The 24612-nt window shown below is 38.7% G+C and overlaps 1 protein-coding gene across 2 annotated transcripts in view; it reads right to left on the bottom strand.

Annotated features, from left to right (window-relative positions):
* nipbla (NIPBL cohesin loading factor a) overlaps positions 1–24612 on the bottom strand; it is a 49008-nt gene continuing 24396 nt past the window's right edge. For both annotated transcript variants that reach the window (XM_055161369.1, XM_055161370.1), the window contains 29 exons: positions 23227–23307; positions 23044–23144; positions 21671–21800; positions 20944–21026; positions 20726–20858; positions 20158–20301; positions 19983–20069; positions 18950–19170; positions 18341–18443; positions 18154–18252; positions 17290–17436; positions 16278–16412; positions 15854–15952; positions 15191–15244; positions 14989–15097; positions 14689–14819; positions 14088–14228; positions 13893–13986; positions 13213–13367; positions 12784–12874; positions 12298–12471; positions 11381–11571; positions 10362–10469; positions 9105–9305; positions 7763–7909; positions 6050–6417; positions 3684–3858; positions 3365–3568; positions 1–1592 (listed from right to left, as the gene is read on the bottom strand). In XM_055161369.1, coding sequence (XP_055017344.1) covers positions 1236–1592; positions 3365–3568; positions 3684–3858; positions 6050–6417; positions 7763–7909; positions 9105–9305; positions 10362–10469; positions 11381–11571; positions 12298–12471; positions 12784–12874; positions 13213–13367; positions 13893–13986; positions 14088–14228; positions 14689–14819; positions 14989–15097; positions 15191–15244; positions 15854–15952; positions 16278–16412; positions 17290–17436; positions 18154–18252; positions 18341–18443; positions 18950–19170; positions 19983–20069; positions 20158–20301; positions 20726–20858; positions 20944–21026; positions 21671–21800; positions 23044–23144; positions 23227–23307 — 4263 coding nt within the window. In that variant the 3' untranslated portion in view covers positions 1–1235. The remainder of the gene's footprint in view (positions 1593–3364; positions 3569–3683; positions 3859–6049; positions 6418–7762; positions 7910–9104; positions 9306–10361; positions 10470–11380; positions 11572–12297; positions 12472–12783; positions 12875–13212; positions 13368–13892; positions 13987–14087; positions 14229–14688; positions 14820–14988; positions 15098–15190; positions 15245–15853; positions 15953–16277; positions 16413–17289; positions 17437–18153; positions 18253–18340; positions 18444–18949; positions 19171–19982; positions 20070–20157; positions 20302–20725; positions 20859–20943; positions 21027–21670; positions 21801–23043; positions 23145–23226; positions 23308–24612) is intronic.

Here is a 24612-nt window from a genome sequence, read left to right as displayed (position 1 = left end):
TGACAAAGAAGTAGAAAATTTATTGCAGTATTGTTCCACCAAAAGGATATAAATACCCCTCCTCTTATGTGACCTAAAACATCAAAATGTACATGTACAAAATATCCTCCCGTTGGCCACGGTTACTGCATGCGGAGCTCGAAATAGAATAAATTATACCAGGACTCTCGCCATTTTACAGAATGGACAAATAAAAGTGAATAAAATAAAAAATCTTATTTTTCTGTTACTTTTTACCGTTTTCTTTCAAATATCTAAAAACTAAAATGAACTCATCAGGATGCTTCAGCGCAGAGTTTATGCACAGACGTTTTATCTGAAAAATGCTCCTCGACATTAGACTGAGCGGCACAACACACAACACGTGTTTCTTTGCCTGATTTTTATCTGTGCGGCTTTTGTTTTTGCACCCCAATAATTCATCTTCTCAACACGTGGACTCAAAGCACGTTATTTAAAGAGAGAAATGTCTGCATCGGTGAGAAAAGTTTCCCTGTTCACTGCTTTTCGATTGTTGACTTGATTTTCTTGTTTTAAAAGCTCAAGTACAAACTAAACATTGAACAGAGTTGTTGATATGTTATTAAACTGTAGCTGCTCTTTCACATTTTACACGTGCTTTGAGCTTTTACAGCAGAAATGTCTTTACTCACCACTGATAATATTTCCGCTCATTCTAAAAAAGTGGGACTGTTGTGTCGTCATGTGCATAACCTCCACACTAAACTCCAAAACACTTGAATAAGAACATCAAAAAGACTAATTTCCAACATTCACTTAAGGTTTTATTCTTTTTTTACAGATTTTTTGTCTTCAGATATAAACATTTTCGTTTGTTGTGTTAAACTATAATACAGTGGGAGTAGAAATGAAGGACTAGAATCTGCTGCACAACAGCGAAGGAGCTCCCACTACAATGTCGACGAAACATTTCCTCTGGCATCAGTCTGGAACGCTTTTCCTCGGCTGAATTTTTTCCTTAAAACGCCTCCGGATTCCTTCTTCTAAATCTGCACTTTACACGGACACAAGATAATCAGTCCCTCTTTAGAATAAGTCTTTTTGCAAGAATAACTCGTGTAAAAGTATGTAGTGTCAAATCTCTCCCGTTACAAAATGAGGAAGGGAGAAGGGGAGAGGAATCCAGTGAAGTTTGGCGTGGCTGAAGGAGGTGGGGATGGGGGTTCTCGAAAAGTACAAACTGAAAAAAAAACAACCGCACACAGCAGGGACTATTAGCTAGCCCCGCCTTCCCTCGCCGCATACAACGACCTTAAAGTCTGTACCACTTTGTTGCTCAGTTTATGGTTGCTGGTCAAGGCAATCTTTTTGTAAATAATGTCCGATTCCTTTATAGTGTCCACCCAAGGCACGAGTTTGCGTCCATCGCGTTTTTTAGCCTCCGCCCACGGCCCCGAGTAGGAGCCTGCCATCCAGTTGACCGTGTAGCCGTGCGAGCTCTTCTGGACCACGCGCGCGATCTGCGGTCTGTCTTTGTATTTGGGGCAGTGCAGCGCGATCACGTCCATCACCTCCACCGTCTCGCTCATGCGGCCCGGGTCCGAGTCGCCGCGTCGGGATTTTCGAGAAGACTAAAGGCAGAAAGAGAAGAAGTATTTAGAGTAGGTCCTTTGAAATCCAGTGTATTATTATTATTATTATTACACAGAACCACCAGTTTAGCAGTTCATACACTAAATGTTTCTGAATTTCTACTGAATTTTGCAAACTGAAAAGCATTTACGAGAAAATGTGCACTTCTTTTATCAAATATTCACCTCCAATAGTATGGTATTGTGCTTTTTATTTGTACAGGGACAGTGAAGAACAAAAACATGAACCAAGACAAAAGTTTGAGGAGAGATGCTGGTGCCAAGTCCAAGAGGAGTTTGGTGGGACTACGGAAAATACAGATTAAATACACAAAAGTTCAAAAGTTTTAGAACCCCACACTTTCTCCAGTTTACTGTGTCATTGTACAAGGCAATTTGAGTATTTGATGGCATGTTTTTTATGTTAGTTGAAGGACAGTTATTCTCATATTCCTTACTGTATGAAGCTTAAGTCTGTTACTTCCTAAAATTACGTTAGGGAATGTTAGACCATTTGTTGCTGCTGTTGCTAAGGTAAAGTTACGGGACGAGGGGGCTTTTTTTACTCTCACACACCTGGGATTCTGTCCTGAGGAATTCGGACTGCAGATGGCGCTGTCATCCTGCCTCCACCGACAGGAAGACAGCGCCAAAACCTGTTTCATCACCTGTTTCAATCAGCTGATCGACACGACACAGAAACATCACGTGACTCTGAGGAAGACTGAGTGAGCAGTCGAAATTGTCAGGTATGAAAATAAAACTCTTGGTCTGAAAAAAGAACCTAATAAATTCTTAGAAGACCAGATGAACCTCACTGGCCTAAAGTTAAGTTGTCACAGTCACTTTTTACGACTGCAGTTGTTGCCTGACCATGTATTGATCACTCTGACATAAGTCCCACACCTGTTGTCCACCACAGTGTATAAAAACTGTCTGTTCTTGAGACTCAATCTCTCAGCCTGAGCTCTGTAAGTGTTTATATTAAACTTTAAGAAAACGCTCTTGTGGTCCTCACCTCTTTTCTTATAACAGCAACTTGAAACTCATGATATCAGTATTCTAAACTTTTGATTCATGAACATGTCCACCTTTAACAGCTGAATACATTCATTCTTTCTACAGTAGAAATCAAATATTGTTCAGAAAGTTCTTCCCAAGTTTGTTGCAGAAGCTCCCATAAATTTGTGGCACTTGTAGGTCACTTCACTCTTTTTTCCTGAGCTTTTCTTATTAAAAGTACAAAACTATAGCTCTGCGCTGGCGGTATTCGGTAGTGTTCAAGTAAAGGCTTCTTTGTGCCCAAAATGAGGAACAGTCGGAAAATGTTTGGGACTCGATGGGGTTTAAGTCTGGACACTGTGCTGGACGCTCCAGGTTTTCAAGTTTAACATCTTTTTCTTTTTTCCTGAGGTAGTTTTGGCAGAGCTTGAACTTGAGTTTTGCATCTTTTATCTTTTATCTTAACCTCTGGCTGTTCAGTTTTTACCTTTGTATCATTTCAAGTCTCTTCATTGGACTTGCACGACTTGAATTGCAATAAATAACCTGAAAAATTAGGGCGTTCTAAAACTTTTGACTGGTAGTGTATATAAAAAATAAACAAATACTACATCACAGGCTCACAGTGTTCAAATACTATTCTAAAATTAAAACACACATAAAAACAAACATTCTTACCCACTCCCCTAAAAATCACAACATAAAAAAGTACTGTGACATTCTCTAAAGCCTCATCTCGTAAGCGTATCCCTCCGCCCTGCCCGTCTCACCCCTGGCGCCCGCTCCTCTCCTTCGCTGTCATCGTCGTCCGTCTCTGGTCCGGGGCCCTGGTGTCTGGGGCTGGGGCCGCACAGGACAGTACTGGAGCTGCCCAGAAGCGCGTTTATGGCTTTGTTTCTGATGTTGGCACTGGCCGAAGCCTCACCCTCCTCGTCCTCCTCGTCCGGATCCAAGTGCTCCATCAGAACCTTGAACTGGAGCAGGGGAAAACGCAAACACAAACAATTCAGACATTCAGTAAGTGTTTTTATCGTCTTTGAAACTGCTTTGGGTGAGATAAGTGAATGTATTTGCTCATTAGTCGCTTACATCGAGGTACTGCTTGACGATCCTCCTCTTCATGTCCTCCGTCAGGGTGGCATGGGCCATGTTGTTGGAGATGAAGTCGATGGTTTGTCGCGGGTGAAAGAAGATGTTGTTTTTCCTGTTCACGGCTTTGTCGTACACTTTGGCCGACTCCGTGGGCGAATATTTCTGGATTTTACTGTGGGGAAAAAGAGAAAAATCAGGATAACGTTAAACTCAGCTGAAGTCTGGTAAATATGTCTGACACAATGACACATTTTGATGCGCAATATGGCTACAGAGATAAACTGCAATAAACGATAATGAAACTACTACGGCTGTAACGCTCGCCAAGTTTCACGATACGATATCGTCACAGTATGAACCTCACTGTACGATATTTGCGGTATCGTGGGAAAGCTCACAATATGGGTATGGGATACGATTAGGGATGTAACAATATCCAAATCTGTCGTACGATATTTTCACGATATACATCTCACGATACGATATTTACTGCGATATTTTGTGAAGCCGAACTGAATATGTCACTTTTTCCTCTTCAAATGCCTTGACAAGACTTAATCCAAAGAACTTAAAAGTGTTTAGAACTGTTATTTCTTCTTGTAGTCTACACTGAACTGGAGCAAAGGATCATTGTCTATGTAGTTCCCCGTCTTTTTTTAGCTATAGCACCATAACTCTTATGGTGGCAAAGAGACTTGTAATTCGATATATTGTGATGGTCCACGATATTATTGTGAGAACTTTGACAGTACAATATCAGGATATTTTGATTATTATTGTTACATCCCTAAAAACTATTTTATGCCACTGACACACTGACAATAATCCTGTAAGTCATTTCAAATAGACAGTCGTAGCTGCAATAGCTAATCTGAAGTTACTTTTTCAACCCTCTAAACAAATCTCCAAACTTTTACAAACAAATTGTGCACACATTTTGAGCCCCAAAATATATACAGTAGTTAAACACTAACTATTGTGACAGGCCTATTGGTAAAATTATGTGAAGTTGCACTGGGGGAAGGGCAGCATGCAGATGTTTTATCCTGGATGAATGTTAAAGCTGCACTCTGTCAATTTTCTCGTGCAGTGTCCAACATCTGCTTGAAATATGATTTGGTTTTATCTGGGAGACACTATCAGAGTATCTCCAAGGATTTAGGCCAGGGGTCTCCAACCTGCAGCTTGGGAGCTACCAGTAGCTTTCCACCCTCTTAACAGTAGCTCGCCAAGGGATTTATGAATTATACGTATTGTGCTGAACATCTCAAATTTGACTACCGTAAATTCCACAATATTAGACGCGCTCTTAAGCCTCTAACCCCATCAAAAAATGTCTGCACGTCCCACAATCCAGAGCGCTCCATACACAAATCCACTCAGGTGTCCCAGCACGACTTCAGTAAACTACAAAGCCGCACCACCAGCAGAACACACAAACACACACGGAGCAGACAGCGACCGCACAGCCAAACACACCCACAGACACACTCATCACTCCACGCCGACAAGGAACGGAACGGAGGAACGAACCGAAAAAGCGAGTGCAATGTGCCACTTCTAGACACAACTGAACAACTGAGTCACTGCAAACACGCCGACAATCCAGCGGTCCCAGACAGCACACCCTCCCTACACGCCACAACTGAACAAAGCCCAGAGTCACCGTGAACGCCACAAACAAACAAAACCACTGACCAATCCAACTGTTGTGTTTCCTTTAAAGTCCGGGGCGGTTTATTTGTGAAAAAAGTTCAAAAATAGACCATTTAATGACAGTGCGTCTTATAATCCAGAGCGCCTAACAGCCCGGAAAATACGGTAAATTTGGTTAATGTGTTACTTTGAACATTGTACTCTAATAAATAGATACTATTTTTAGGTTTTATAGACATCTAACTGTACAACATCTAAGGCTTGCCCTCTTACAGCAACTCAGTCTCTTGTGACCGCTAAAATGAGTAGCTCTCCGGAATGCTCGAATGTCATGAAAAAATACCATTAGGCCGACCTATGATCTTTAAAACTGACTGTGAAGAGGCAGAGTAACAGTAAATGCTCAACTTAAAATCTAATAAAGCCAGACCTAAGTTTTATAATGTGTTGAAGATTTACAGTGAATTTTTAACACTAAATATCTATCAGTGGTTCCCTCAAAGCTCTTTTTATCAGTATCCTATTGGACCCTCACAAAAAATCCATATTATTTGGGCCTTATTTTGTGCTGTTAAACAAGACCGTCTGAAATATTACAGTCACACAGCACAGACCAACCATTTTCTCTCTTTTTTGTTGAAGATCAAATCCTAAAATGTGTGTGTACATGCAGTCCGCTTCCCCGATGTGAAAGTATAAAAACGTACCTGTCAGAGAACCCGTACAGGTTCTTGAGGTGTTGCTTGAGCACCAGCAGTAACAGAATTCCCTGAACGGCGTTGGCGAAGTCCAGAAGTCCGATGGGGTTGTCTGGGAGACGCCTCATCACTTTGTCCACGTCCTCCACGTCCAGATCCTCCAGGTCTGAGTCGGACTCCGATCCGGAGGCCGGAGCGCCGCGTTTACTGGGCTTTTTGGGCCGCCGTACGTCGCCCCGCTCCTCGTCGTCGCTTTCGCTGTTTTCGCTTCGGGAGGAGTCGCAGTTCATCTTCCCCTCGTCCTCCTCTCCGTCCGACGCTCTCCTCCACTCCTTCTTCACCTTCTTCTCTTTGCGTCTGGGCTCCTTTAATAGAAGCTGTGCACAGAAGAAGAACCATTGGAGCAGATTAAATACACGAAAGGCCAGATCAGGTTATAATTTGCACATTTTAAATCTCAATATTGATCTAAAATGACTTGATAAAGAAAACAAATCCACTGACAGCCCGATGGGAGCAGACATATGGACAGCTTAGCATCACACCAGCAAGCAGCAGTTTTTTTTAAAATCACCATTCAAAAAAATACAGCTGGAAAATGACGCAAGTACATAAAATAAGTGATTAAAGATTGCTCCAACATGCACCTGTCATTCCAAATAGAACTTCAAACAACTAGAGAAAAAACTAGAACATGGTTGAAGGCTCTGAAAAGTCAATTTTGCAGAATAAGTCTGGTTTAAATGCGAACTAACCTAATCTAACACATTTACCGTAATTTCCGGACTATAAGCCGCTACTTTTTTCTCACACTTTGAATCCAGCGACTAATAAAACGATGCGGTGAGCGTATGAAGGGATTCTTTGTTTGGCACATTGTCCATTCATTTATACGGTCTGTGGTTTGGCAACACAGCGGATAAGGAAGCAGCCTGAGTGCAGAAAACACCGCTGTCTATGCGGTTAGACATAAAACATGGGTTAAAAAGAAGGTGCAGCGTATGCGAATGATGTTATCAGCACTAAAACAATTTACAGGGTTCTAAAATAAGTTATGATGCTAAATGAACATTAGTGAGGGGGATACGTCTTATCCGTGTGTGTAAATGACGAGAAGAAACGTCTCAAACTTCAGCAGCCGCACATCCACTCACACCTGATTGATAGAACTAACCCCGCTCACGAGAGAGTCTGAAATCTACTGAAATCCTACAAGACACTGACATGATACAGACAGAACAGAGACTCTTTCTGCAGGAGACATGTGGAGTAGAGCGTGGGGAGAGAAGGGGGTGATGCGCCGAGGAAGCCACTTGTTTGTTTGTGCTTTGAACATTTATTTTGCGCTTCATACACACATCCTCTTAATGGAAAACACACAAAGAAATACAGATGATGCAGCTTTTAAGTTAACGGCGATTGATGTGACTGGGGAAGAAGTAAACAGAGCTGCTGCACGTGAACTCGACATAAACGAGTTGATGGTGAGACGTTGGCAACGGCAACGTGATGAACTGACTCAACGCAAAAAGACGACAAAAACTTTCAGAGGCGATAAAAGCAGACGGCCCGAACTTGAAAATGTTCTTGAAGACGTGGACACCTGCGGCTTATATATGTACAATTTAAAAATTTAGTTCAAATTTAGCTGACGCGGCTTATATTCAGGTGAACTCTAGAGTCCGGAAATTACGCTATACTAAATTAATAAAGCCGGGTTACCTCTCTGAAGGTTTGCAGCAGGTTGCTCCCAGACACAGACAGAGTGATGTCGATGTGGTGCATGATGAACAGAGGCTCCTCCTGACTCTGATACGGGAAACAGGCCAAATTATCTGCCACGAACAGCAGCATGTTCACCTCCGTCTTCTACAGTGACACACAAAGACACAAAAGGTTTAGGTAACGTCATTACGCCATTATTACAACACATTTAAAGGGCCATACCACTGTATTTTCTGATCTATATTATGTTTTCTCATCACAAACAGACCTGGAGTTGTGTTTTGTTTCATTCACAAATTTTTTAACACAAATCCTGCATATTTAGGTTGAGTTCTTCTCTTTAAAAACCTTGTGATGTCAGTGTTTTCTGTTTATCTCCCTACACCTCCACTAGAATAATTTTGATCATTTCAGCCCTGGAACTGCCAATCTCTACTGAACTGAAGGTAAAAGGTTAGACTGAAAACTACATGACATCACAAGGTGGAACAGAGCATTTTGAGCTTTGCAGATGTAAACAGACTAATAATAAAGAATCTGCGTATCATTCGTTCATTTGTTTTTCAAAATAAAACCAAAAATAAGAAAACAAATAAACAACAATTTTCTTCATTATTTGTCTGAATTATTTGAAAAAACGAGTAACGCCATTTCCCATTTACATGACTTAAACTGTGATGCCGGACTTTCACTGAACCAGGAGGACTAAAACAGGACTAAAACAGGACTAAAAACAGGACTAAAACAGGACTAATCTGTGACATGAGAGAGAGTCGGGACTCTGAGCTCTGCACCGGTCCTTTGTGGTCACCTGATGGTCTACGTGGGTGCACCTCCAGGCTGTCCTGACACTCTGACACAGTCCTGGTTCAGTCCTGGTTCAGTCCTGGTTCAGTCCTGGTTCAGTCCTGGTTCAGTCCTGGTTCAGTCCTGGTTCAGTCCTGGTTCAGTCCTGGTTCAGTCCGTATGCGGCGCAAAAGTCTGGCATTGCAGTTTAAGTCACCAAAACGGTCATTGCCCGTTTTTCCATTATTCATTTAAACACAAAATTGAAAACTGAAAAAAACAAATCATTATCCGTTTTTTAATTTTTCTTATTTTTGGTTTTATTTTGAAAAACGAATGAACGAATAAAACACGGATTATAAAGGATTACTCAAACATGCGTGAATGAAACAAAACACAACTCCAGGTTTGTTTTTAAGAAGTGACATTATAAGACGACTTAAACCATACAAGAGGCAAATCTGTGTAATATAATGTATATAAAAATAAAACAACAGGTCAGAAAATAGTGTAATATGGTCCCTTTAGGCAGTGGTTTGAACGCTGTACTCACCGCGCTGTCGTCGAACAGGTTGAGCAGAGCGATGAGAAAGGCTCGGCGGTGCTGTCTGTTTCCTCTGATCATGGTGAAGAGGTGAGCGCACAGGGCAGAGTGAGTCTCGTCCTGTCTGAACCCGCGGATTATGGCTTTTCTGGAGGAGCTGATGGCCTGCTGCAGCGTGTACGACATCTTCATCCCAGCAACAGCCTTCATCTGAGAAACAGAGAGACAGGAGTTACATTACAAAGTTGACTTTTTTGAGCTTTAAGTCATGTTAGAATGTTGTTACCTCCTCAAAAACAAACCTGGAGTTGTGTTTTGTTTCATTCACACACATTTGAGTAAACCTTTATTATTAGTCTACATCTCCAAAGGACAAAATGTTAAATGTTAAAAACTGTTATCTTTTCTTCAGTAAAGATCGGCTGAAATTATATAAATTATTCTAATGAAATAAGAGTGTTTTAAGCCTCGTCTTAAGACCCACTTTTATTTTCTCACTTTTAACACCGCGTGAGTTGTGTGGTCCTCTGTGCTTTTTATTTATTTTACTTATTTATTGGTATTTTATGAGTTTTATGGTTCTGCTTTTATTTATTTAAATTTATTTGATTTTTACTGGTTTTATTGTTTTAGGACTGGTATGCAAATTTTTTTATCAATTGACCTTTTTTTTCTTTTTTGTTTTCGTTTATGGCCGTACAAACCAATAAGAATGTAAACGAAGGCACAAAAGTTTATTGTTTATGATTGTAAAAAATAAACCCTTACGAGAAAGAAAAAATATAAGGATATTTTTATCTACGTTTATGGTCATACAAACTAATACAAATCGTAGAAAATAAAAGGTAATGTTAAAGAAAATGTAAAAGAAAAGGTTAAAGAAAAGTACGTGTTTAGTTAATAGTCGTGGTTTTACTTGTGAAGACAGTAGCTCTAGTCTTGTAGGTATTTCTGTAAGTTTTTTTTTTTTTTTTTACCCCCTCAGGAGAAGGCTGTAAATGTATCAATTGACCTTTTGTTGTCTTCATTTTATGTTCTCTGCGCAGCACTTTGGAAACCGCTTCGTTTGTAAAATGTACTATATAAATAACGTCCAACTCCAGGTCTGTTTGTGACGAGGAAACAACATTATAACATTAGATCAGAAAATAGCAAAATATGGGCTGTTTATAGAAATGGTGGTGAGAACATTTGTTTATTTCTCAGCCAGCCTCTCTTCCATTACAAACACTGCTCTTTCATGGAGGACGTTTTGTCAGAACTCACATGAATGAAGCCGGTGTACTTCTTGTCGATCTCCACGAGCTGCTGGTCGGCCTTGTTCCTCATTGTGGCCTCTGGGTCTGTTCCTATGGCGATGAGGTAGGGCACGCACTGCACAAAAAAAAAAAAAAAAAACTCAGTAAAGACTCAAAGCTTCATATGATTATTACTACACCCACAATTGCTCAATTAAACATATTTGCCATATATTGAGGATAGTTTCAGCCGTAGAACCCAAAATTAGTTTTATTTAATCATGTTATCCTAAATAGTTGTGATGTTAAATTCCTACTACAGTATAAACTACTACGTCTCGCCTTTAATTTCTAACCACTGGTCATTTCTGTAGCCATATATCGATAATAAATTGTGTTATTGTGACAGGCCTAAGTTTTGGTAAATAAAGTTGTGATAAAAGTACAACAACTCGCCTTTATGTAACAGATAACCCAGTTGTAGGGAGTATCATCTGTTACTTAAGGGTGAGTTGTTGTACAGTTGTAGGGAGTATTATACAGTTGTAGGGAGTATTATCTGTTACCTAAGGGTGAGTTGTTGTACAGTTGTAGGGAGTATTATCTGTTACCTAAGGGTGAGTTGTTGTACAGTTGTAGGGAGTATTATCTGTTACATAAGGGTGAGTTGTTGTACAGTTGTAGGGAGTATTATCTGTTACATAAGGGTGAGTTGTTGTACAGTTGTAGGGAGTATTATCTGTTACCTAAGGGTGAGTTGTTGTACAGTTGTAGGGAGTATTATCTGTTACATACAGGTGAGTTGTTGTACAGTTGTAGGGAGTATTATCTGTTACATAAGGGTGAGTTGTTGTACAGTTGTAGGGAGTATTATCTGTTACATAAGGGTGAGTTGTTGTACAGTTGTATGTAGTATGGTATAAATGTAGTCCTGAATCTTCTTTTCTTCGTTATTATATTTTATTGTATTGTGTGAGTAACTGTGCCCAAATCATTTCCCTTGTGGATCAGTAAAGTTTGTCTAAATCTAAACTCTTGTGTACCGACCTGCACAGGGTGGATGAGGCCCTGGTTTAGCGTCAGTGCGATCACGTTGAGGGCGAAGTGTCTGACGCTGGATTGCGTGTGGTTAAACGCCTCCAGAACCTGCTTCAGATACAGCTGCATTATGGAACTGCTCATCCCAGAGGAGATGTCCCCCATCTCCTTCAGGTCCTCCTGTTTGGACAGCTTCTTCCCTAAACACCAAAATAGAAAATATCATCATCTAATCAGACAGGGTTAAACAATGACATAAAGTAGTCACCAAGCCATGATAAGGTTGTCAAAAAATGTTTACCCAAATCCAAAAGCAAAACTAAATACTCATTTGAGGAAGTACTGATGCAAAAGAAAGAAAAAAATTCTATCATTTAGGGTTGAAAATTACATTATCTAAAACAAGTATTATTATGGTGGTAACTAAATCTGTATAGAGCAGGGGTCTCTAACCTTTTCCCTCTGATAAGCCAAGTTTACAAAATAAAAATGCCAAAGAGCTACTCATTTTAGCAGCTGTAAAAAATTCTAAGAACATAAGAGTCATAGCCTTAAATTGGGAACAGTTAGAATGAATCATGAACCATTATCCAGTTATTATTAGTAGATTAGACATTTACAATGGTAATAAGCATTTAATCAATCACATTTTTGTTATTCAGCACTATGCATATAATTCACAAATCCCTCAGTGAGACATTTGGAAGGGGGTAGAGAGCTACAGGTTGGAGACCCCTGGTATAGAGCGGAGAGTCAATAATGACAATAATTAGACAGAATTTTAGCAATTCATTCACCCTCCAAGAACTTCACTAGCGCCTCATAAAACTTCAAACTCCAAAGCTATTCATAACTGGTCCTTGGATTTGAAATGTGCTTATAAAAATTGTATTATTAATATTAGTATATATCTGATTATAACGTACATTCTCTGTCTGCCTCCTGCATCCTCGTGTCCTCTTCCTGGAGATACGTCTGCAGGTTCTTCAGGATCTGGATCTTCAGGTTGATGGAGGAGTTTGAATCAGCAAGAATCCCGTTGTACAAAGTCTTCACCTCAGGCATGAACATCTGACTGGGGTGCATGATGACCAGAAACCCTACGGAAACACAACAGGTTTGGTTTATTACTTTTATACAGTCAAAAATGTAAAGGTGGGGGTCTATGTTATTTTAAAAAGGTTTTTATAAACTTGGCAGTCCTAGAATGAATTAAGGATTACCGTTTTTGCACAAAACTACAGTGGCACACACAATGCATCTGTAAACAATTTTTGTAAAAAATTATAATAATTGTATTGTTCATCTTGTTTTAAATTACAGAGACTAGTCTCCTTTGCTAATGGGAAACACTAACCTAGTATCAATATGAAAAAGTCTTGTTTAGGTAGAGGGTCTGAGAGCAGCCTTACCCAGGCCGATGATGGCCTTAGTCTTGACCTCCTCATCGTCGTGTTTGGTAAAATACAGCAACAGCTCCAGCACTTTGTCTTTGATGATCACCTAAAAATATATTAAATCCAGTCAGTGTATACACATGGTCAACTACTGAAACAATCATAATCATATTTTGATCAGTTAACAAGACTATAAAGACTCCAAAACACATGCTTAAAGCCACTTTATAACAAATGCAGTGTCATCATTCAATCTAAAATGTTTAAAAATCTATAATGCACTTAAATCATAAAATATTCTCAAGAAACCTTCAGTTAACCATATTTAAAGTTTAAAGTTTAATTTGCTTTAAAAAAGCATTTGAAATTGTAAAAAAAAAAAAAATCATTTAACTAGTTGACTACTCATAAAAATACTAATGGCTGACTGCTGTTGTCCTGTACCTTTGTGGGTCCCTTGAACTCCTCGAGGTCGAAGTCGAAGTGTCGCGCCAGAGCGCCCACAGTGAAGAGCGATCGCAGCAGGAACGGTTTATTCGCCACCAGAGTCGTGCTGTTGGGATCCTCCTGGTGCTGGCTCTTCAGTTTGTTCAGTGCACCTGGACACACACAAATAACATAATAATATGATCACATTTTTTCTCACTACACTGTGTACAAGTCCATAAGTCTGGACAATACACCACAAAACAAAACCCCAAAGTCAGAAATTTTGCCTGAAATTCAAAATGCACATTTTGCACTTAAAGCAACACAGTGTAACTTGGAGGTGGTTCCTTCACAAAGATAGAAAAGTTTTATATTATAGCCAAAGAACAACATTTCCATGGAAACAAGAAGGAAGAGGCCTTCTCCCAGTGCAAATAAAATAGTGCATTTTTCAGTACAATAAAAACACCCAAAATGAGAAACTTTTTTTTGGCTAATAGTTACGCGGTGGGGATTTAATAATTCAAATTTTTTTTTAAATATCTACCAACTGAAAAATTTTGATTGAAACAGGAACAAATATTGAAACCAGTCCCAATTTTAGACCCATGAACTAAATAACCAATTCCTCAAATCATGTTGAGTTTCATGTTTAAGTAGATTTGAAGTTTTCACAGTGTAAATTTTTGTATTACCATAGAATCTGTTGAAGCAGGCCCACACAAACTTGTAGTTGTGAGTGACTTTGTTGACGATAGCTCCCAAACAGCTCACACAGTGCTGCACCACCTGTGGAAAACAATAACATTGATATTATATTTAAAATGACAATGTTTAATCCTACACCTCTTCAGCGGGTCTATATATAACCTGGTGCAGATGTCTCTTACCGTCATGCCGTATTTTATGATCAGCTTCATCAGGTCTTCTTCTATCGTGGCCAGGAATGTCTCACTGGGGTGGTCCATCAGAGGCACCACGAGCTCCAAGATCTTTGCCACGTTACAGATCACCATGAAGTCATTGGCAGTCTGCAGCAGAAATTATAAGATCAGTTTTTATTAAAATATTAAAAATGGAAATGGCATGTTAGACTAGACACTTACACTAAAACTGTTAACTTTATATATAAGATTTTGCAAAAAAAATCTGGCCTAAGTTTGTTAGATTTTTTATTTTTATTTTGGTGAAGTTTGTAATTTATCTTCCTGGTTGGAAATGGACAGTAATTATGAGTTAAATGAAGTTAAACTGTAAATTGTCTCTGCATTTTGGATGGAATTTTCAGTTTTAGAACTTACAACCACGACTTTATTTTTGTAATTTTCTTTTCATCTTTTTACTTCTTCTGAAACTGTCCCACTAAACTAAGTAATAAATACTTAACATGCACTTTAAGTTTTACATTTTAACGAAGACAACTTGTGATTTTAAAACAGATAGACAGATGCAAACCGAATGGCGTTTTTTGTGAGTGTTGTTCTCACTTACATTACACTTGGTGGTCAGATACGGCTGCATTGTCATGGCATGCTTCACCATGAGCTGAGCCCGGATCTTGCTGAACAAATATAACGTGGTAATACAAGCGACCAGCCGCTGTGAATTGACTCCTTTATTATCTACAGACAAAACAAAGAACATAGGACTGGGTTAATCGAGACGTTTAACTCTTATTAAAGGTCACACTTGTGTACCATGAGTTTAATCTGCCTTTTTTATTTAGAAATACCAAAAATACACCAAAGCTTCAGCTAATTTACTCACTAACTCCATAAACAGTGCACAGACCTGAGAGAGACTCCTCATATTTGAGAATGTGCTCCACCAGATTGTCCACCAGCTGCACACACGCCTTTTTGGCTGGTTTATACGAGGCGTCCTCTTCAGACTTCAGGAGCTAAACAAAAACAAAAAACAAACAAAAACACAACAGTGAATTCAAACTTATATATTTGATTCTGTTTTATAATTATTATTAACCAACACTTACATTCTGTAGAAGCTGCTCAAACCAGTCGTAGCCAGTGTCTTTGCACGCGGCCACCTAAAACAAGAAAACACAAGTCTAAATCCAGCACTGACTTTCATGGAGCTCATTTTTGCATTGTGAATTTAATTATTGGGGATGGGACAATATCTGTACTTTGTGTTTACATTTGGATTGGACAAAAAATTGTTAAATGACAGCAAAAATATGAAATAAAATATTAAATTATGATACTTAAAGTGTGAACTGCATTTCATAATTTCTGTATTAAAAAACTGGTCAAAATCTAAATCTTGTCATGTTCTCTAAATGTACAATGTTGTTAAAAAACACAAGCTGCAATAAGTAAATGACAGAATGCAACACTTAAGTAATTAGTCTGTGGCTATAATGAGTCACAGAAGTTCATAATTCAACCTTCTACAGCTCAAATCTCATCGTAGTACAGAAAAATAATGAAATCTTTCCACTAGTACAAAGAAAAGGTACCCACGATAAATACAGCCCACAAAAAATAGGCCTGTCTGTGTATTGTATTTATATATACTGAATGACAAGTAGATATAGTAATTATCGTGACCAGCCTCCTCCTCCTGTGGAAATTGTGTCTCGTCTCGCCCCAGCTAATTACTGTTAAAACACATTTTATTTCAATGTGACACTAACCACATCTGTGATATTCAGGATCTTCCTCGTCATCGTTTCTTTGTCGTGTGCTGGAGTCGGAGTAAACCACAGCTTCTGGAATGTCTCGTTCACAAGTTTCTAATGAGAACAGTCGGAGTCACAGTTAGTACATACATAAAAATAAATATATATATAAACATACACTATCAGTTAAAAGTTTGGACACGCCATCTCATGCAATGTTTTTTTTTTCTTTATTTTTACTACTTTCTACATTTTAGATACATACAGAAGACAGCCAATAAATGGAGTAAGAGATATGGATATATGTAGCAAAGAAAAAAGTGAAATAGCTTTACTAATAAATACTAACTATTTTATATTCAAATCCTTAAAGCAGCCTAAAAGCAAACAAACAAAACATGTGTCCAAACTTTTGACTGTTAGTGTTTTAGCAGCAGACCTTGATGCCTTCCTCGTCGTTGACTCTCCTGATCATGCGCACACACATCTCTGTGATTTTACTGAATTTGGGCTGCTCCAGGCAAATGTCTCTGAGGATTTTGATCACTCTTTTCCTCACACTGATGCCCGTGTCCTGCAGAAAAACAGAAAGAAACAGCGGTTACCAGACAGCAGTGCTCTGATTTAGCCACTAGGGGGCAGCACAACACAACGAATGAATTGAACTTTACATGACCCCACAGAACAGCTCAATAACAGTGACACACTGACACAAAGACAGGCTCAGACCACAGGCTTTTTCTTTTGTCTTACTGCTTGGCTCTTTTCTTATTTAGAGTAACAGAGATTTGTTATGTTATTTAGGCAGACGTTTGTTTTAAAAGCAGCTGTGTTTTAATCTAATACAGTGTGACAGAAATGGTGTACTCAATACGGTATACATTACCACAGCGAAGACTAAAAAATGTTCCTTTTTTAGTAATAGAATGTTTTTTTCATATACCAAATAATTGTTTTTTTCTTCATACTAAAACTGTTCAGGAATGCTCTTGAGTCTGTCACTTTTCGAGCATAGATACTTGCCCAAATGAGTATTTAGTTTTGAGTTGAGTTAGTTTTAGTATCGATTAGTGTATTATTTTCAATACTTTTGATAACTCTAGACAGAATATACACACCACTGATGTGTGGTTCAGTAGAAAATGCTATATTTACTACATAACAGCTGTCCCATAGTTAAAGGTGCATTGAAACTTTTCTGGTGGAGGGTCCGCTGCCAACTTATGCCTATGGAGATGTTATTGCTTTGCCTGGAATGTTCCATGGTATGAAATTAAACATATCCATCTAGCATTTATTCATTACGAGTGTTTCTATTGCTCAAAAATAAAATAATTCCTTCTGTGAGTAGGAGCAACTCTCCACAAGAGCTTCTACTAGAAATGTTAGACAGTGCAAATTTCAATATACCATTCAAGTTTGAAGATAACATGATAATAAAAAGTATTTACCAGTATTCTCTCAATCAGCATATCGTAGTACTGCTCTGTGAGCTGAGGTCTGCTCAGCACAAACCTGCCCAGCAGCTCCACGGCCGCCTCCCTCACACTGGTTGAGTTGTCCATGAGACGCCCGTGAACCCCACGCTGCATGTCCAACTGGAACAGGAAACACAGATCAGTAACATGTCGACTGTACAACTACAACACCAGTCAGAAGTTTGGACACATCCTCTCATCCTCTGTCTTCTTTATTTTTACTACTTTCTACATTTTACATAGACATCAAATATATGAAGTAGAGGTGGGGCTTGATTAAAAAAAAAAATCTAATTACAGGCTTTGTAATTAATTAATCTGAATTAATTGCATATCAGTATTTGCCTTACTCATTTACCAATTTACTAATTTTCTTCCAGAAGTCAGTCGTTTGTTCAAGTTTGATCTGACACCTCTTGTTTATATTTGGACCAAAACTGCTCTCACCAACAGCTCCAGTAGTTTCTGTGCTCGCGGTCACATTTTCATGTAAATGGTATCATAGGGCTGAGGTGTGATATGCAAACTCTTATCTGCACAGTTTGCAATAAAGCAAAGAAAACGCCTTTGTCAATATTTCCATCGGGTAGTTTTTTATATATATATATATATATATATATATATCTATATATATATATATATATATATATATATTTTTTTTTTTTTAAATAGTTATTTAACTTTTTTCTTTGCTACATAATTGCATATCCCTGGCTTCATATATTTGATCTATATGTATCTGAAATGTAGAAAAAAAAAAAACATTGAGTGAGATGGTCCAAACTTTTGACTGGTAGTGCACGTGTAAGTCTAAAGTGTCTAAGAGTAAAGACTCACCCGTGCCAGAATACTGGGGTCCACCGCCACTACTTCAGACAGACATTTCATGGCTTTTGTCCTGACAGCAATGGCGCTTTCTCCAAGTACTCTCAAAATCTAACAAAGTGGCAACAAAACATTTAACCATTTTTACAATAATGATATGTGTTTATGTTTCATTTATGAATAACTGATCTGAACAAACCTGTGTTAAATAAATATCAAAGCTCTGGGCAAACGGCCTCATGGAGGCCAAATATCGCACAATCAGACAGGAGTCGTCGTAGTCCACAGTGTCAGAGTTCATTCTAAAGAAACAAACAGATTATTATTATATTATATTATTATACATTATGTGATGGTGCTTTATGGTCTCATGAGTGTATTAAAGGCCCAATATTACACAGACTGTTTCTAGTGAGCTTTTAGTCAAGCTGTTACATCAGAAACAGACCTGGAGTTGTGTTTTGTTTCATTCACACATGTTTGAGTAACTCTTATTCATTATTAGTCTGCATCTCCAAACCTCAAAATGCTCTGTTTCAGGACTGAAATTATCCAAATGATTCAAATGAAGGTGTATGGAGTTTAAAAACACAGTGGAGCACTTCCTGTATTACCACATCACATCAAAAGTTGGAAGAGTGTTTTCTGTTTGAGAGAAAAACACAGGCTAAATATGCAGGGTGTGTGACTGAAACAAAACAAATCGAGACATGTTCTTGATGAGGAAACAACACGGCACAGTAGTGTAATATGAGCTCTTTAAACATGACATGCTGGTGCTTTATGGTCTTATCAGTTCTAGTCTCACTTGAGTGTGGTGAAGTGGGCTGGTGTGGTCTTGATGATGTTGCGTAGGAACTTCTTGCGTTTCTCGGCGCGCTGCATGATCTCGCCCGTGGTCTCGATCTCCTTGGCGTGTTGAGGTCCGTCAGAAGAATCATCGTCTTTGGAGTTCTGGCTCCTCATCGACTTTTCAGCTTCTGTCGTAGCGTCTCTAAACCACTGAGCGATGTAGAACTTCCGCGCAAACTAGAAGAAAAAAAAAAAAAAAGAATCTGTAGGAGACAACAATGGTATCCCTAATTTAACTTTATTCTATTTACTCTTTATTTTAACACAATCTGACCAGAAAGAACTGACTTGGTTGGAACTACAGCTACAGGTGAGATGTGTACGATTACTGTCATAAGTTTTTCAGTGAGTCTCTCTCAACTTTTTGTTGAAAATCAAACTTCTAAACAGGACCATGAACGCTTGTACTGATCACATGCTCAGGAAAATGTGCTGTTTAAATAAATTTTGTATTTCTTCTAGAGACTTTAGACTATATTAAACCCCCGAGCATGACGTCGCTGCAAAGTAGAAGTCTGCGCGGTCCAGCAGTCACGCTCCCACCCGCACCAGCAAAGAATTGTAATTTTCATTCCCACTCCCGCCCTCATCTGTGATATTTTGTGCCGCCCATAAATCCCGCAAGATGGGGACGTTCGCTTTCTTAAGCTCTATCAAACACGGAGAAGCGGAAAGGAATTGCCTAAAATGTGCGTGAGATTAGACGACATCCGCAAGTTTAGGCTGCTTAAAATGTTTTGATTAATGTCAAATAAAATATCCAGCACAAATTATGTATGATTGGTATATATTTATCATTTGTATGTTTTATTTTACACTCATTTAGTTTGCGGGACTGCAGTTTATCATCCCTCCCGCCCGCTCCCGCATTGTGCAGTCCCGCTCCCGCCCGCAATGAGCTTTCAAAATGTGTCGCACCGCACTGTTTTGTTTTCTACTGCAACGTATTCATTTGTCATAGAAGACTACGTGTAATAACTCAAACCCACCACCAGGGAAGCGTCCGTTTCTGCATTTTCCTCCAGATAATCCAAAAGAGCCTTCTGCAGCTGCTGCGTCTCATCGTCTCCCGGAGTCTTTACAATCAGAAACAACATGTACAGTTTTTTAAAATATAGAAATATTTTTTATTGTAAACCATTTGAAAAAGCGGCCTCGTCGTACCTCCTCCAGGATGCGGTCGATTGATTTTTGGTCCATTTTGCTGGTGACTGCATCCTTTCTTAGACGAGCAGCGACAGTGCCGAGGTAGTCCAGCGACGCCACCCTCAGAGCCATCTCAGTCTGCTTATTACTGAACTGGTGAACCTAGAGACAGAGAATAAACATGATCATAAACGAATTAACTTTTATAGTGACCTTAGAGCTATAGAATTTAGTACATTCCCCCAGACTAACGTTTTTTTCTTCAGAGACCCGTTTTAGACATATAAAATGTAAACAGAACTATGGAAATGCAGTATAATCTATGTAATAATAGTAATAATGCATCAGTTTTATGACACTCAAAGATGCTTTACTTTATCTTTTTGTCATGGCGTCTGTCAGATATAATGTATTTCATGTTAAATATCTCAGATTAAAAGTCTGTGTTGTTTATGCTCTGGAAATAATACTGAAAGCATTTTTTTTTACTTTCAAGATAAAATAAAATTGAATGCAATACAGTACCATGTTTTTGTCAAAGTGCCCAGCCATACTATAAACATCAACACAAGCAGAAGGGACTAACCAGTAATCTCCCGAGCAGACTGAGGAGGAGCTCTGCAGCGGGCCACTCAGGTTTATTCACTGTGGACAGAAGATCCTGCACAAAGTTTTCAAACAACGGCCTGTAATCTTCTTCTCCTTGTTTGCTGCCACATCTGAAACAACACCACAAAAGTATAAGGAAAAAAATACTCAAATGAATAACTTAAGAATTAATTAAACAATATGTGGTGACTTTACTTTTTGAGGAAGACGGAAAGGAAGTTTTGTGCAGTCCTCATGGCCGTTTCATACGAGTTTGTAATCAGAACGTCTTGATCCACCTAAAAATGAGAATAATGTACAATGTTAAAGACACATTTTCATGCATTCTTGTGGCTATAATTCCCTTTTTAAACATGATTTTGGTCAATTAGGGCCATTTGATAAAGATAATGTTGTTTCCTCATCACAAACAGACCTGGAGTTGTGTTTTGTTTCATTCACACATGATAAACAGAAAAATCCTGCATATTTAGGCTTCAGGATTTCTTCTCTCAAACAGAAAACACTTGGTTCCAACTTTGTGATGTCATGTGGTAATACAGGAAGTGCTCCACTGTTTTTTTCAACTCCATACACCTTCACTAGAATCATTTGGATTATTTCAGCTCTGGAATTTCCAATCACTAATAAACAAAAGGTAAAAAGGAGCTGTTAACTAGAAAACTATCTCTTCATGACATCACAAGGTGGAACAGAGCATTTTGAGCTTTGGAGATGTAGACAGAGCAATAATAAACTAACTTAAACATGTGTGAATGAAACAAACGAGGTAACAACATTCTAACATGGATTAAAACTCACAAGAGTCAACTTTGCATAATACAGGACTTTAAAAACTGCACAGGAAAGGTCCGGATTTTTACCTGTGACGCAACAATCCAGGTAATGATAGCACATGTGATAGCACACATATGACCCTTACCTTGGCGTCGATCTCGTCAAACGTCTCTTTGTCGTTGGGGAGGTGGACCACACACTGAATGAGCTGCAGAACCAGAGCCGTCACCATCTGAATGTACAGCGGCTCCCCGTCCTGGTCTGAGCTGTTCAGTCTATAGACACAAAGCAGATACGAAACGATGAATAAGAATCTATGAGCGTCACGATAATTAAATTTGAAGTATGACATATTACTCCAGAGAAATATTGCAATAAACTACTTAATGCCTGTGACACAATAACAGTAAAGCAGGATAATCCACTTAAACCTTTTTTTTTTAAATACCGTATTTTCCGGGCTATTAGGCGCTCTGGATTATAAGGCGCACTGTCTTTAAATCGTCTATTTTCGAACTTTATTCACAAATAAACCGCACCGGACTTTAAAGGAAACACAACAGTTGGATGGGTCAGTGGGACTTTGTTTGTGGCGACTCTGGGCTTTGTTCAGTTGTGGTGTGTAGGGTGGGTGCTGTCTGGGACCAGCTGGATTGTTGGTGTGTTCACAGTGACTCAGTTGTTCAGTTGCGGCTCAGAGTTCGTTCTTTCGTTCCGTTCCTCGTCGGCGTGGAGTGATGAGTGTGTCTGTGGGTGTTTTTCGCTGTGCGGTCGCTGTCTGCTCCGTGTGTGTTTGCGTGCGCTGTTGGTGGTGCGGCTTTGTAGTTTACTGAAGTCGTGCTGGGACACCCGAGTGGATTCGTGTAAAGGGCGCTCTGGATTGTGGGGCGCGCAGTCATTTTTTGATGAGGTTGGAAGCTTAAGAGCGCGTCTAATGGCCCGGAAAATACGGTAGACAATGTCATTAAAAGGAGTGAGCTTCAACAAATAATTAATAGGGTCTGTCAAGTGCTTTTTTCCATGGAGATGTTTTTGCTTTGTCTGGAATGTTTCACAGTATGGCATTAAACCTTTCTACCTTCACGGAGATCAAACCAGACCAAGTTACAGGTCAGATCTGTGGAGAGGCGACCCCGCTCACAGTCAGAATGTCTGTTTTCTAGGTATTTTTTGAGCTATAAAACCACCTGCAATTGAATAAATGTAAGGTAGAGCTGTTTAATGTCATACTGTGGAACATTCCAGGCAGAGCAACGGCATATCCATAGAAACAATCAGGTGACAAAGCCCCAACCAAAAAGTTATATAAAGTACACGTTTAAAATGGCAAAAATCTTCCCACTTTTGCAAAGAAAAAGAATGACAGATAAGTCATAGCTCCAAAATGTGTTGTTCAAGCTTTCAAATACTGGACACTAAATCGTTATTATCGTGACGGGCCTAAAAACAAACTTTGATTCTTATACTCGACAAAAGAAAACACATAGCAACAAACATAAAATAAGAAATAAACCATACCTGAAGTTCCTGAGCGATCGTTTGCTGGTGGGAAGCCGAGCCAAAGACGTGAAAATCTCCTCCAAAATCAGCTGCCGATGCTTCTCATATCGTGAAAACACCTGTTGAAGAAAAAGTTTAGTTTCAACACAGTTATAAAAATAAATACAGTTCAGTTTTAATTACAGGACACGTGTAACTTACAGCTGTCACTAGTTTAATGGCACATAGCTGCAGCTCACTGACGTTCTCCACAAAGAAGGGCGTGATTCCCATTGAAGAAACCTGGAAAGATAACACAGGTAAAATGAGGTCATCTGTTGTGGAAGCGTTTTGTAATCCATCAAGTCAAACACGGTCCGTTTAAAAGGGTTGTACCCATTTTTTTCATTTAAACTGCAAATTTAATAGATACACACATTCTAAGCTCAATAATTCATTTGTACTTTTAATGTGATTTGATACATAAGCTGTGGCGTGCGTGTTTTTACTGGGGACAAGATCTCGAGTCACAAGATCATGGAAATTGCCATAATATTGTGCAAACATGAGAAAAATTATCTTCTTTTTCCCTTTGTGTGTTTACATTTGGCTTTGGATCAAAAAGGGGAAAAAAAGGCTGGTCAGTTACATATTTTGAAAACTTCTAGCGCCAAAACTCAGTGCCATATTGACAGCAAAAAATATTAAATTAAGTCAATTATTATTATGTATGATGCATTATTAAGTCTAGGGATATGTCACATGCCAGTACTCAAACTCATCAATCTGCTCCAATACCAAGAACCGATACCACTGTAACTTGTCGATGATCTGAACAGTGAACTCTGAGCTGTGAGGATTATTATACATGAAAATCAAATATATCAGCTGAATAGCATGGGCTCAGAACCTTTAAACTATATTGGATTTATACCAAACTACAGTAATTTTAGTTGATTTACTAAAAAAAATATACAAAAAAAAAAAAAAAAAAAAATCATATGAAGTTAATTTGATTAGATTTTATGTTTTACTGCAAGTTTTCTGAAAATCTACCTTGAAAAAGCTAATATTTAATAGTTAGTGTGTGGTTTTAAGGATCTTAGCGTGAATAAATGTATTAAACATGCACATATTTCAATTATTATTATTATGGCCCTTGATGAAAAAAGTTTGGACACTTTTGGATTAGATTAACCACTGTAATAGAGCCCCTGGAAAAAAAAAAAAAAACTAATATCAGTACTCAGTATCAAAAGTACTTAAAATGAAGTATTCATTTTGGTAGCACTGCTTCCTTAATTAAGTCCAAATCTCATTCCTTCTTGTTCTCATGGAAACTGTCTTGGTCCACTCCTACTTTTTGCCAACAGAATGAGAATGAAATTTCTTATTACTGTTAAAATTACTGAACTTTTTTATGAGAATTTTGTTGTATTAAATTGAGTCTAAATTTCACCGCTGTGTTAATGCTGAGTGTTATGAGAATGTGGTGACTGGAATGTCTTTGTCTCAAGTGTTGTGCAACATGAAACAAAGGCTAATCTAATTTTGTAATTTGGGGAAGAATTTGCCATTACTACATTATGTATAATTTCACTACAATGC

The sequence above is a fragment of the Boleophthalmus pectinirostris genome, unplaced genomic scaffold, assembly GCF_026225935.1.
Source record: "Boleophthalmus pectinirostris isolate CB_2022bp ecotype Guang Dong unplaced genomic scaffold, ASM2622593v1 HiC_scaffold_4, whole genome shotgun sequence".
NCBI classification, from domain to species: Eukaryota; Metazoa; Chordata; class Actinopteri; order Gobiiformes; family Gobiidae; genus Boleophthalmus; species Boleophthalmus pectinirostris.
The sequence above is the reverse complement of the archived record's forward strand: the minus strand, read 5'-3'. Positions and strand labels throughout refer to the sequence as shown.